This window comes from Sinocyclocheilus rhinocerous, unplaced genomic scaffold (genome assembly GCF_001515625.1).
Source record: "Sinocyclocheilus rhinocerous isolate Xijiao unplaced genomic scaffold, SAMN03320098_v1.1 scaffold229, whole genome shotgun sequence".
Classification (NCBI taxonomy): Eukaryota; Metazoa; Chordata; class Actinopteri; order Cypriniformes; family Cyprinidae; genus Sinocyclocheilus; species Sinocyclocheilus rhinocerous.
In genome coordinates this window covers 1-14,085 of record NW_015635757.1, presented here as the reverse complement: position 1 = coordinate 14,085, position 14,085 = coordinate 1, and the positions used below count along the sequence as shown (strand labels likewise).

The 14,085-nt window shown below is 35.2% G+C and overlaps 3 protein-coding genes across 4 annotated transcripts in view; 1 reads left to right on the top strand and 2 right to left on the bottom strand.

Moving 5' to 3' along the window:
* The window catches only part of LOC107747406 (3-oxo-5-alpha-steroid 4-dehydrogenase 2-like), a 10,106-nt gene extending 8,819 nt beyond the window's left edge, over window positions 1-1,287 (bottom strand). Inside the window, exon 1 of the mRNA XM_016561882.1 lies at window positions 970-1,287. Coding sequence (XP_016417368.1) covers window positions 970-1,244 — 275 coding nt within the window. The 5' untranslated portion in view covers window positions 1,245-1,287. The remainder of the gene's footprint in view (window positions 1-969) is intronic.
* Window positions 1,288-4,090: 2,803 nt separating this feature from the next.
* Window positions 4,091-8,552, top strand: LOC107747431 (presenilin-2-like). The gene is made up of 7 exons (XM_016561930.1): window positions 4,091-4,203; window positions 4,923-5,087; window positions 5,213-5,421; window positions 5,989-6,130; window positions 6,278-6,345; window positions 7,591-7,764; window positions 8,227-8,552. The coding sequence occupies exons 2-7, from the start codon at window positions 4,956-4,958 to the stop codon at window positions 8,414-8,416; spliced, it is 915 nt and encodes a 304-aa protein (XP_016417416.1). The 5' UTR covers window positions 4,091-4,203; window positions 4,923-4,955; the 3' UTR covers window positions 8,417-8,552.
* A 94-nt stretch (window positions 8,553-8,646) lies between these two features.
* Window positions 8,647-12,580, bottom strand: LOC107747405 (protein dpy-30 homolog). Of its 2 annotated transcripts, none has more exons than XM_016561880.1 (5): window positions 12,482-12,580; window positions 11,503-11,552; window positions 11,344-11,391; window positions 11,070-11,212; window positions 8,647-10,093 (listed from the first exon to the last, which is right to left on the bottom strand). In XM_016561880.1, exons 1-5 carry the CDS (start codon window positions 12,489-12,491, stop codon window positions 10,021-10,023), a joined length of 324 nt encoding a protein of 107 aa, XP_016417366.1. In that variant the 5' UTR covers window positions 12,492-12,580; the 3' UTR covers window positions 8,647-10,020. The 2 variants fall into 2 exon arrangements, with proteins under 2 accessions (XP_016417366.1, XP_016417367.1); XM_016561881.1 differs by having other exon boundaries at window positions 11,512-11,552; window positions 12,482-12,577.
* Window positions 12,581-14,085: the final 1,505 nt, after the last annotated feature.

Here is a 14,085-nt window from a genome sequence, read left to right as displayed (position 1 = left end):
GCAGTTATTAATGCAGTCTAACGCAGTTATTAGAGAGAGAGAGCGAAAGAGAGAGAGGGTGAGAGAGAGAGATTAAGTGCGTGTGAATACATGCATCTGTGCATCTCTCAGCAGCATTCAGCAGCAGCGTCTACTAATAGCGAATCTTTAAGTTGAACTGCTTCAAGAACCTCGCTACTGAGAAATGTCATGTATAGCTTTTCAGCTGCGAAACTATTTTATTGATAAATTCGCGGGGCAGCCGCAGCTCTGACAACGAGTTTCTATTCGCGTCTCCGCGTGCGTGCGCGAGTGCGTGTCTGTACTGTGTGTGCGTCTGTGAGAGGAGAAAAGCCTGATTTCCGTACATAAAAAAGGTTGAAGACATGGAAATAGTTTGTCATTTTTACCCTATTGTTTGTTATATTTATTTGCTCAATGTCTTCTGGAGTTTTGGTTATTTTACTGTTGTAGATATCCCATAGTATAACAAAAAATATTATATATCTCTTCATTGTGTTTGGGCCCCCCTGCGAGCATAGGCACGTGCCTAGAATGCCTATGCGTAAATCCGGCCCTGCAAACAGCTATTTTCAACTAGCCCTATATTATAAAAATCAGCTTAACAAGGTGACAAGTGTCAGCCTCACAAAATAATTTTATTTTTTTATCTTATTCAGTATATTACAGGCTATTATATATTATGTTTTGCATATATATGCTTTGAATTTAAGATTGTGACCCATTATACTTTTAGTATAATTATCAGTACATTTTACAACACTTTAGTGATTCTACTTCATGCACCACTTAGGCTACTTTCCTATTGCATGAACCACAAGAACAAAACCGCGTTTAGTGTGTTAATCTGATACAGCTGTACTTCTCTTGAACATTCTTAGAAAAGTTCCTTGCCAGTGTGCTTGATATGCTATTGTTGGCATTAATGCACTAATTAAAGCACTATATGTGAAATATGAACGATGTTACCTCTGAAAGTAGTGCAAGCAAAAGGTCCAGAGCAGAAAATGTCTTCCTATCCCCGGCAAACTTTCTGTCGTCAAAAACAACAGCACAGGAACAAGGAATGATGGAAGCTCCTGAATAAACCATCCTGCCTTGGCTGGGACCATCATCCCGGGGGATTTTGTGTCCACATAACGTCCGTACGGTGTGTGTGTGGTAATTTGCCGCAGAAGGTAAAGCACTCCACCGACTACAAATGTCCAGCTACAATAGTGAATAGTGTTTTCCTGGCAAAGCATTGCTGCTTCTCTCTATGTTTGTCAATGCACTGCACTGTTCCCTTCTCACTGTGTTGACCTCTATATTGAAAAAAAACCACCCTCATATAAAACCCTTGGGTTCCTCCCACCAGTTTGTATTGGCTCTCAATGTGCATGAATTATAAGGTCCATCCTACTAGAGAAAATAAACATCTGAAGTCAATGAGTGACTCCAGTCATAAAGAATGCCATCACAGCACTGAGACATTGGGACCCTGTGATTGTTCCCTAAAATTCTCCTGAAACAAAACAAAAAAACCTCTATATGCAGTCATGTGTAGTCTGAATACTCGGCCTGAAGAGAGATTTGAAGATTAATAAGCTATGTTGTTGCCATGCAAGGTGTTCTGGGTGTTTGCCAAGGTTTTCTAGATGGGTTATAGATGACAAACTATGCAGACTTCCTTACTGAATTTATTCATATTTTTCCACATAAATTGTCAGAGGTAAATGTCAGAACAGCATTTATATAATACCTTTTTAATCTCTCTTTTTTTGCCAGAAGGTAATCAGACTCCAAAGACCATTTAGAACAAATTACAGATAAATAAATAATTTAATTTTTTTAAATAATTTTTATGTCCCAGATCATAAAATGGTAAAATAAATGGATTGTATATGACAATTACTACTAATTATTATTAAAAATGAATAAACACTGGTAAATGTAAAATATAAAATAAAATGTATACAATATAAAAGTTATTGTAAGAGCATAAAATCTTAGAAAATGATTAGACAAACATTGATTAAACAATATATTTTAAGGTGTATTTTCATTTATTTAATTTCAACGACTATGAATGTGAAATATTTTCACAGCACCTGTTAGTTTGTGGATATTATACCACATAACCTACGACCTTCTTCTCATTGGTATTGACACATATAGTATCTTTCAGGGACTAACTATAATTACTTGGGCCAAATAAATAAGGAAACCAAAATTGAAACAATTGAAATGTATCCAGAAAAACAAACAAACAAACAAAAAAAAAACATATGCAAAAATACATAAGAAAAGCAAAATCGCTTTTTTTAATGAACTCTCATAAAGCCTAAAAATCTAGCATTTCTGTTATTGTACAAGTCTGAGGGATGGAATTAGAGAGCTGAATTCAAGAAGAAACATTAGAAGACAAGACAAAGAAGAATCTGATCTTTTCTGCTTGTGAATGAAATTTTTCCCCTAGACTATAATATAAAGAATTTGGCAACATATTAGATACAATAGATACATGATTAGTGCTCTTATAATAAGTGTCATCAAGGAGTAATTAACTTCTGTTGGGCTGAAAATGAAAGAGCTTGAATCATCCCAGAATTTATTCTTATTAAATTATGATTTTATTTTTTATTGAAGAAATGATTGAAAATCACAATACATTTTAACAATTAAATCCACATACACAAGAACGAATGTTCTGTAAGACAGCATTTAAGAGAAGAAATAATAATAAAAAACACATATAAACAACTAAACAATATAATGATCTTCCTTATAGGACAAAATCAAGGACTACAGCGGTGGATCTATACTTATATATTTATGAAAAAATGTGACTAATTTGTTATTATTAAAAGAGGAAGTAAATATTTCAATGCTATTAACTATTAACTCTGGAAGAATCTTTTAATTGCTTCCAAAAGTAAGATGATTATTTATAAAGTGTATCCACTCATTTTAGAATAGCTTTAACAACTTGTTGAAATTCTTTACAGGGAATGGGAAAGTTGTAAAAACGCATAAAGTCTTCATAAGACAGAATGTTTCCACCATCATAGAACAGATTTATTCAAGTAATGAATAGCATTGCTGGTGAAATGAGATTTAATTGGTAACTTTCCAGGAAGAAAATTACATCTCAAAAGCCTCCAAGCTTTTGAAAAATACACTGCGGGATAAAGAACCACATATAATTGTCTTTTTTTTTTTTAGACAATTTCTTTACCAATTACATTTCTTTAAGTGCTTCACAAACAAATTTACAGATAAATCAAGATTATATACGTTTATGTATATAAAATGTACCATATGAAACCATAAGATTCACCATAAAGTTAACAGAAATAATTTTTGATTCATATATAATAACAACTTTGCATGTTAGGCCTATATCTAAATTGTATCCAGATTTCAGCTGAAAATATCTAGATGGGTCTTCCCAATTTCCCAAACAGTCAAAAAAAGATGTAACAACATTTTCAAAACAAAGTTGAAAGCTGGGCATGATATGATCTCTAACAAATGAGCAGAAATTTGACCAAAAATTGACTGAGCAAGGACAACTCCAAAATAAATGAAAAAACGTTTCTGTATGTAGACCACAAAATGTACATAGTGTATCAAGATCACAGTTAAATCTGTTTACAAGGAAAAAGTTACTGGGGTAATATTTATAAATGAGTTTGAAAGAAATTTCTTTTACTTTATTTGTGATTAAATATTTATGAGGTAATTTCCAGATTTTATGCCATATCAAACCATCAACACAGCTATTCCAGAAAGTTACAATAGGAGGTCTAGAGACAACATCCCTTTGAAAAAGGGCCCGACCCTGTCGATTATTGTGTTTAACAGAGGAAGAAGAGAAACAAACTCGACCAACAGCAGTGTCAACAGGATCAAAAGACTGCAGAGAAGATTGGGGACATGTATTTTTACAAAGCATTTTTAAACCAAAGGGGACAGCATCCATAACTACAGCATATTCTTTACGAATGTTTGGGATTTTAAATTTAGACAAAAATTCAGAATAAGAGTAAATGATGATTTGTCGCCGTGACATGTGGTCCGCTGACGTCACGCGCTCGAGCGTCACGTGGGGATCAGCTGATCGGGATCACTTCCTCTTCGGAGTTCGCGATGTTTTGAAGGAGTGCTGCTGCAAATAGCGCTGCTGGGTCGTCGTTCATGTGAATACGGTCACATTTGAAGGTATTTCAGTCTTCTCATCTGTGCACTTCATCAGATGTGGTTTAACTTTAGACGCGGGGAGGAACTGGTTTTCCAGACACATTAGGAGATGCTGGGCAGTCATGGATCATGATAAATGCTTTGATCTGGGTTTTGTGGAACATTATTGGAATATGACAGTAACATGAGTAAGAGCAGGGGTGTATTACACTCATTATAACTGCGGGAAAACGCGCGTATTTGTCCCAGAGATTATTATTCTTTTATAAAGATCAACGTTTTTTGTGTGTGTTTTAATCTAATCCACTTACAGAATAAATGTGGTACTATTATAATACAATGTCAGATGGTAATATCATAATGGAAGTGTATATGGAAATATAACCCACACAGATGGATGTTATAAATTGATTTTCTTCTGTAATGCCATAATTTTTGTAAAATGCAGTGAAAAATGAAGGCATATTGTACACTTGCTAAACACAATCATATTTATGATTAAATATAACCATTCATAATAATAACTAACAGCAATATTTACTTGCATATGTTCTTATTACACCATTTTAAAGCATGTAAAATGTCGCACAGAGACTTCCTTGATCCGTGTTGAGTGGTGATGCAAATGAATTATTGAGCCAACTCTTAATTTTACATATGTAAGCTACTTTATGGTTTTCCATCATGCTTTTTGGTAAAGGCTGCATTTATATTGTTCTGGCGTGATGTGTTTGTTGCAGCTCTGGGCGTTTGGCTTCTGTCACCTTCTCTTCATGAATACTTCGGACAGTGAAGAGGACTCTTACAACGAGAGGTCCGCTCTGTTCCAGTGCGAAAGCCCAACCATCCCCTCATACAACCAAGATCATGATATGTCTCTGCCCCAGGAAACAGACACCAAACGGGTAAGTGGACATGAATTCTCCTTCCTCTCTTTTGAAAGAACTAAGCTTGACGTGTGCTAATACAGAGTTGTTACTTTGCATCCACAAATCCCATTTTTATCGTCCTCACCTGTAATTCCCTGCAGCGGCGGCCGGTCAGCTCAGGTTTGGATGAGCCAGGGCCGGTGGAGCGAGAGCGAGCGTCCACTCCTGACGGAGAGGAAGAGGAGCTGACCCTCAAATACGGCGCTAAGCACGTCATCATGCTCTTCATCCCTGTCACGCTCTGCATGGTGGTGGTGGTGGCAACAATCAAGTCTGTCAGCTTCTACACGGAGAAAACCTCACAGCGGCTGTACGTGCTTCGTTACCTCAGATTTAAGCCAAAAATAAATATGTCTATATTTATTATAATCAAATAAATGCAGCCTTGATGAGCATAAGAGACTTCTTTAAAAAACATTACAAATCGTTCTGATCCCAAGCTTTTGAACGGCAGTGTATGTATGTGTGTGTGTATATATATATATATATATATATATAATCAGTCTTTATAAAAAGTTAAAATCAGTCTTTAATTGTTCTGTTTTACTACCACCCCACCTTTGAAATTTTTTTTGTTATTTTTGTTTTAAATATTATGTTTTTAATATTATAATTTTTCAAAAAAAAATTTTTTTAATATTCCTTCATTTACCTTTTTGTTTTTAATATTATGTTTTTAATATAATTTTTTCAGTATTATAAAATGTGAAGAATTTGCTTTCTATAATATTGTTATCATATTGCTTTGCTATGTAGGATGTGTCACAAAAAGTAACAGCCAACAGATTTGAGGGTGAATGAATGATGACAGTGTTTTCTTATTTGAATCAATCCTTTACAAAGAAGCAAAAATGTATGGTTTGTGTGTGTTTTGCAGCATCTACACTCCGTTCGAAGAAGATCCGAACTCCGTCGGTCAGAGGCTCTTGAATTCGCTCCTCAACACCATGGTCATGATCAGTGTGATTGTGGTCATGACGATAATACTGGTGGTGCTTTATAAGTATCGCTGCTATAAAGTGAGATCCTCTTTATTACTACAACACTATAGAGTTCTGTGGTTTGACTGTGGCTTTATGATTATAACACTATAACTAAACTACTCCCGTCTTGTTATAAAAATCCTAGCTGTATTTTCTGAGAGGTGTTTTTCTGTGTGTGTGCAGTTCATTCACGGCTGGCTGATTCTGTCTTCACTGATGTTGCTCTTCTGGTTCAGCTTCATGTATCTGGGGTGAGATTCTGCTGAGCTTCGCTTTCTTTTAATACTGCTACTGGATGGATGTGTCAGCGCTGGATGATATAGCTGAAATCATGATATCTTCATACTTTTAGCCTTTCGAGAAGACTGCGTCATTGATTTCAACTGTGATCACGATTTGTGGTTCTCTCAAATAATTAAGCATAATCACCTGCAATATTGTTTTTTGTTCTTTTTGAATAGAAAATACACAATTTGCAATTATTGGAATTAATATTGGGAATTTAACTTTTTTGGGTTTTAGCATTTGAGAGAAGCTTTTTGGTTTTACCAGTTTTCATAATGTAGAGATTGTGTTAATGTATGTGATAAATATAACAAATAAGGAAACCAGGTGAGGTCAAATAAACAAGAAAAAAAAGTAAAAATGAGATCAGTCGTGATTAATAATCACAATGTAATTTTTGAGCAAACTAATAATGAGTCCTACCTTTTGATGCTATCCTAATATTTATCTACTTGCTCTTAAAGGGATAGTTCACCCAAAAATTCTGTCATTAATTACTCACCCTCAATGTTGTTCCAAACCCGTAAGACCTTCGTTCATCTTTGCAACACAAATTAAGATATTTTTGATGAAATCCGAGAGCTTTCTAACCCTCCCATAGACAGCAACGCAACTGAAATGTTCCCAGATCCAGAAACGTAATAAGGACATCGGTAAAACAGTCCATGTGACATCAGGGGTTTAAACATAATTTTATGAAGCTGCGAAAATAGTTTTTGTGCGCAAAGAAAACAAAATTAGCAACTTTATTCAACAATTCTTCTCCTTCGCGTCACCCTAGCACCATTTTGGAGAGTATCACGATGCATGAACAACATGAACGTGAGTAATTAATGACAGAATTTTCATTTTTGGGTGAACTGTCCCTTTAAATGGCTTAGAAGAGTGATTTTTGTTGATTGCAAAAATGTGGTTCAGAAAGTGCTTTTTTTTTTTTTTTTTTACACTAAATGAGCAAAGGAAATAATGATATCTAATAATTTTTTATGGAGTAATATAACAGTACATAGTAATAAGCAGCAATATTTTAAAACATGTAATATGACAGTTCCATGAACAATTTTGAGTGATTATGTAAATGAATCGATTAGCAGAAATGAATCAAACTAGATCGATTGATGATGAATCAAACACTTCATAATTTCCTAATTTAGTTCCTTATTTATAAGTAGTTGTAGTTCCTTACTTTTGTCAAACCCTTTCCTTTCCAGCGAGGTGTTCAAGACATATAACGTGGCTATGGACTACCCAACGTTAGTGATGATCATCTGGAATTTCGGCGTCGTGGGAATGATCTGCATCCACTGGAAAGGGCCGTTGCGGCTGCAGCAGGCGTACCTCATTGTCATCAGCGCCCTCATGGCCCTCATCTTCATCAAATACCGGCATAAAAGAAAAATCGATCATTTTGAGCCATACAATGTATTGTTGGCTATTGCTACAAATATACCCGTGCTACTTATGACTGGTTTTGTGCTCCACGGTCACATATAAACATCTATAATAAAAGGAAATCCCAAAATGCATTGTTACAAGTACATACTTTTAAGTACCTCTTATATATTGTTATATTATATTATTATAAAACCTATACTTTTATATTTATTAAATATAAAAAAAAATTTATTCATATTGTTTTTTTTGGTAATATTTATATTTCATTCAGTACTAAAGATATTGATAATAATAGTTTAATTAAACATTGACTGTTGTAAACAATAATTGTTTGCTATGTATTTGTATTGCTAGCTACTGTATGTTGAATGTTCCAAATGAGTGGATGATGTCTTAGTGGGGCAGTAGAAAGCTCGCTAGGTTTTGGAGCAGAGCCTAAGAGTTTAATTTAGGGTTGTTGTTGCTGATATTGTGGTTGCTTTGCAGGGACTGTGCCTGACGCTCCTCCTGCTGGCCATTTTCAAGAAGGCTCTTCCGGCTCTGCCCATCTCCATCACCTTCGGCCTGGTCTTCTACTTCTCCACAGACAATCTGGTACGGCCCTTCATGGACAGCCTGGCAGCCCACCAATACTACATCTGACAGAAACCCACTGACACATGAAGGACTTTATCAGAACACAGTCGTTACGCTTCAGTGAGATTCAAACGTTTTTATTTCTTATGAATCTGAGTGAGTGAATGAAGGTGTGAAATGTATCAAAACAAGCAAACCGATTTCAGTTCTGTGTTCTCATGCATCTTTGCATTGGCATTTTGGTTTTTATTGAGAAGCTGCACATCAGCTCTTTAGAATATACAGTAGTTTTACTGTTTTTTTTATACTTACTGAGAAGGTAAATGACTTTTCGGTGTCAGTGAAGGGTCCTTTTTCAAGTCTTTTTCATTTTTAGTTCATGTTAACTAATGCTAACAAATCGTATTGTAAAGTGTTACCCAAATACATAAACACCAAGATATAAAACGAATAATGTCAAATGGCTGTAAAATATAATAAAAAAAATTGATGATATATTTAATATTTCCTAAGCTGTATCGCCCAGCCCTAGTCCTGGAACGACATGCCAAAATCCTGGTCACTGATGTAATTTTTGTGTTTGGAGATTTTAATTGAAACGCACATTTGCAAGTATCAGTTTACAAATTTGACATTAGTCTTTGGTTTACATTTGGTCTACAAACTCTTGCTGACAATGTCACAGGCACTGTCAAATTTTAAATTAAGTACACTGGGAACGTTTATCTAGGATTTCTTCTAGACCCATATCAGGTATGCCAGCTCTTAGAAGTTGTTGGTGCCTTGCTTTGTGGTTTTTCTGTGCCACTGAAATTGCAGCCGAGAACTAGTGCACTGGAGGTACAATACATTACAGAGACACAAGGACAGAAACAATTCTTTTACTCTAGTTTACAGAGTTTCAGGTCAATAGCAATGTATTCATGTTGTTTTTCCACATCATATTCAATGTAAAAAGGCATCTATAATCTTAGTATGAATTTTCTCAAACTAATTGAAAACGTGTTGGTCGTATATAGCGCCGAGAGTCATTCTCTGGAAGATGATCGGCTCTCGGCTTTATAAATGTAACTTTTTTTTTTATCAGCTGTTACCTGAATGGAAACAAACCATTGCTATCACACGTTTTTATACTGCTTTATGAATACAGAGACCTTTCATGGACATGGTGATTACGGCTGCTTGAGAAACAGATGTGCTTTGAGCGGTTTAGGAGTATTTTGCATATGCTGAGAGCGTTTAATCTTTATACTGAAGAAAGAAATTATATTTACTACAGATTAAAATTTGAATTGTTTTTATATGTTCACAGTTAAAAGGAATTGCTTTCCTCTCTCGGTTTTGTTTGTTATTGTCATGCACAATGCTAGGTGTCGTGTAATATTAAAATATCAAGCAAATAAATGGGAATGAAGGATTGTTCCTGAGCTGGATTTTTGTACATGCCAAGCCAATTTAGTGTCAATTTTAGCTGCCTTATTAATTACCAAATAAAGAAAATCCACACCAGTGAAACATATATGGCTGCTTGAACATTTTATTAGAGCTTAAAAAACTACATTAATGTTGGCAAACAAACAGTTTGAAGAGTGACACCATTACATTTAAATTCACAAAAAAATACACAAAACAAAAAACTGTAATCCTAAATCTTCCACCGCACACTGTCTTTAATTTCGTTCCTCAAACTGGGACTTGTTCTTCAGTAAGAATGCCGCTAAAAACTCTATGGGATTTGGAGGCCTGAAGGAAGATGGATAGTGGAATTAGATGCATAAACTTAATTGATACGAGGAGGAAATTTAATTTTGATCAGACAAAAGGAATGAATTAAAGGAATTACTTAAAAGAATAATTTACACCCCAAAAAAGAAAATTTGCTGAACATTTACTCAGCCTCAGGCCATTCAAGATGTAGATGAGTTTGTTTCTTCATCAGAACAGATTTGGAGAAATGTAGCATTACATCACTTGCTCACCAGTGGATCCTCTGCAGTGAATGGGTGCCGTCAGAATGAGAGTCCAAACAGCTGATAAAAACATCACAATAATCCACAAGTAACCCACACTACTCCAGTCCATCAATTAACATCTTGTGAAGTGAAAATCTGTGTTTTTAAGAAACAAAAACATTTTTAACTTCAAACTGCTACTGGGTAAAATATGAGTCTCTATCCATAATATTTCTTTCTCCACTGAGAAAGTCATCTCATCTGAATCAGGAGAGAAATATGATCAGATTAAGCACCGTTTATAAGTGAAAAGAGTCCAAAACTGCTTTAACAAATATGCTGGTGGATTTTGATGTGAAATAGAATAGGGGATGGACTTTTTATTGGAGGAAATGTCATGGATTATGGAATTCTATTTTGGCCATAAACTATGAAACACAGCTTTTCACTTCCCAAGATGTTAACTGATGGACTGGAGTGGTGTGGATTATTGGGATGTTTTTATCAGCTGTTTGGACTCTCATTCTGACGGCACCCATTCACTGCAGAGGATCCATTGGTGAGCAAATGATATAATGATAAATTTCTCCAAATCTGTCCTGATGAAGAAACAAACTCATCTACATCTTGAATGGCCTGAGGGTGAATAAATTTTCATTTCTGGGTGAACCATTCCTTTAAGGCAATCATAATCCCAAAAAATATCATGTTCATGTAGTTTTGTGTTTGGAAAGAACTTAGCAAGAAGTCTGTGCACTAATGCAGACCTTTCCTTGGCCAGAACTGACAAGCCCTGCAGGAGAATAGGAACCACGGTCTGATCCAGATACGCTCGTGTAGGAAGGGTCTGAGGGTCCACCTTCTGTTTGGTGACTTTTTCAGCGGTTGTTTTCTCATTCTCCACTATTCTCTAGAGAAACAGACACACATAGAATACACTCATAGAACTAATGCTTCATTCATGCTGCAGCCAATTCACAACTGTTTTTCTAATCCAGTCTTTAAGACATTATAAAAAGCTAAGTAGTACTGATGTTGTACCTGGATGTTTTCAGTGAGGCCATATTCTGCATGAGGATTTTCTGGGACCTAAAATAAACAAGAAACACAAGAATGACAACAACTGATCGAGACAAACTGCTTTGTCCTTTCTTGCATTAAACACACAATCTTGCTTTAATGAAATATTGCAATGCTAACGTTACTCACAGCAGTGTGTCCCTCCATGCTCTGCTCGGCATCAGGGTGTTCTGGAAGGATCAAAATTAAACTATTAAGTAGGGCTGTGCAATATATCGAAATTATTGAAATATCGCAATATGCATATCGCTACAGCTTGCAATATTTGGGGCCATGAACAAAAGACAAAGAGAAAATCACTCACTGCTCTTACCTAAATAACTTTTGTAGCTTAAGTAAGAATCAGTGCATATTTAATTCATAGAGTAAACACTAAGCAGTGTTGTATTTTTCCTTTTTATTATTCAGTTCCTAAACACATGTTAAAATGATTACACTAATGTTAAAATTAAATTTTTATGTAATGCGCGAGTAAAACGCATACCGTTCACTTTCAGAAGTTGTTGTAGGGGTGCTTTCTTCTCACAAAAAGTGAAACATGTATGCTAGTTATATTAGAATCAGAATCAGAATGAGCTTTATTCACCACTTAAGTGTGCGCAAACACAAGGAATTTTTTGTGGTTTTACAGGAACTCTTGGTACACACATACATACAAATAACCATATATATATATATATATATATATATGACAAGATCGTTATAGAAGTTCACAGAACTGACTCAGCAACAGCTGAGTAAAACCTTCATCTGAGCATGTGGCACTTTAAGCATTACCATATCGCATTTTTCTTCAATATCGCACAGCCCTACTATTAAGCCACATTAACAAGTTTAAGAACTAATAAGCCGCAGTATTTTACATACGAGTCGCGCATTTGTGCATGTAACGTTAAAGTCACATACTGTAACGTTAGTGAATGGCGGGATTCAATGGGCCACTGCAGAAAAGCTCAACGCTCGCAATAATGCACACAATCAGAGATATAACTCTCCCTACCGTATGTTAACACTGACTAGGTCTAAAACTGCAGCAAATATAATCACTGCACAGTTAATCAGTGCAAAATTAACCACAAAGCTCAGAAACAGCACTTACCGTCCGCCATAGTTTGTTGTTGATTTCTACGCAGTTGACGTTGCGCATGCGCAAAGCACGTGCTTGAATGACGCGAGCGTAGATTCTAAAAAGGGCGGGGCCTTGTGACCCAAGCAGCGTCCGAAATCGCATACTTCCATACTATATAGTAGGCGAAAAATTAAAAGTAAAATTTGCTAGCTAAATAGGTGATTGTACTTACCTTATTTGATAAATGATTTACAAGCTGTCGATGAAGGCGTGATCTTTTATTTATTTAGTCATTTATCAGACGCTTTTATCCAAAGCGACTTACAAATGAGGACAACAGAAGCAATCAATTGTAGTATTAAAACAACTAAAAACAGATCCAAAACTAAAAGCTAAAACTTTATAAATACTACCTATAATAAATTCAGACATAATTTAACTAAAATTAAAATAAATAACAAATACAAATAATACAAATCAAATGACAGTAGTTTATCAGTAATCCTAAAAAATCTGTGATCTGCGAGCAGCTGACCGACGCCTCCTCTGAGCTGTTGATCCAATCAACGTTAAAACGCCGATGAAAGCGGTAAGAATTACGTGAAACATTACTGATGTTCGCGCAGTAGTGAGGGCTCTTTAAATTTTGGCGCTGTTGTGAAGACGCATGTCACGTGACAACATCAACATGGCGGATGTAGTACGTCCGAATTCCATTCATACTACTCGCATTCATACTATATAGAACGTACTTTTTTAACGGTCGAGTAGTACGTTCAAATTCAAATGTAGTACCTACTAAGCAGTACGCGATTTCGGACGCACCCCCAGACATTTCATGTGATTGGTCTTCTTCTTCTTCTTCTTCTTCTTCTTCTTTCTTTTACTGGCAACCGCACTTAACAGTGCATTACTGCCATCATCAGGTAGCTTTCTAACACCCCCCCCCAACCCAAATTTATGTTGTGTTTCTCAGTAGTATTATTAAGATGTAAAGCATTATCCAACCCACTACTGAATAAACGTTAACGGTATGGTCACGAGACAAGTGTTACATTACTCCGCGATTGTCAAGGTGGACCAATCACCTTTGTGATTACTAGATATGGATACTTTTTTTGTATACACATAAAAATAAAATACAAACGTAAAATTTCTTTAAAAAATAATTATAAGTTATTGGTTATATCCATATTAACATAATGACAGAAAAATATTCATTCACAATAAATACTGAAGACTATTTTACAAAATGTAACTAGTTAAATTCTGTAAATAACAAATTAAGAAAATTTAAAAACACAAAAAGGTCTCAGATTATTATAAAATAAAATATAAAATAAAAAGGAAAATTATGCTTCACTTTATCAACATTATATTTAATAATAAAAGCGCAAGCTTTGATAGCCTGCTTTCATGTATAAATGAAAAAAAAGGTTTGGAGACAGACAATTTAATTGCATGTCCTAAACGAAAATAAAACTTGGATGCCAACCGCCGTTAAAAATGAAAAAGAAGAAGAAGAAGAAAATAAAACTTTTTTTCGCTTAATGCCCGCGTCAAGGTGTACGTCATTAGCGTGAGACGAGACCATTTTAAAGGGGTCATATGATGCTTTTTTAAAGATCATTATT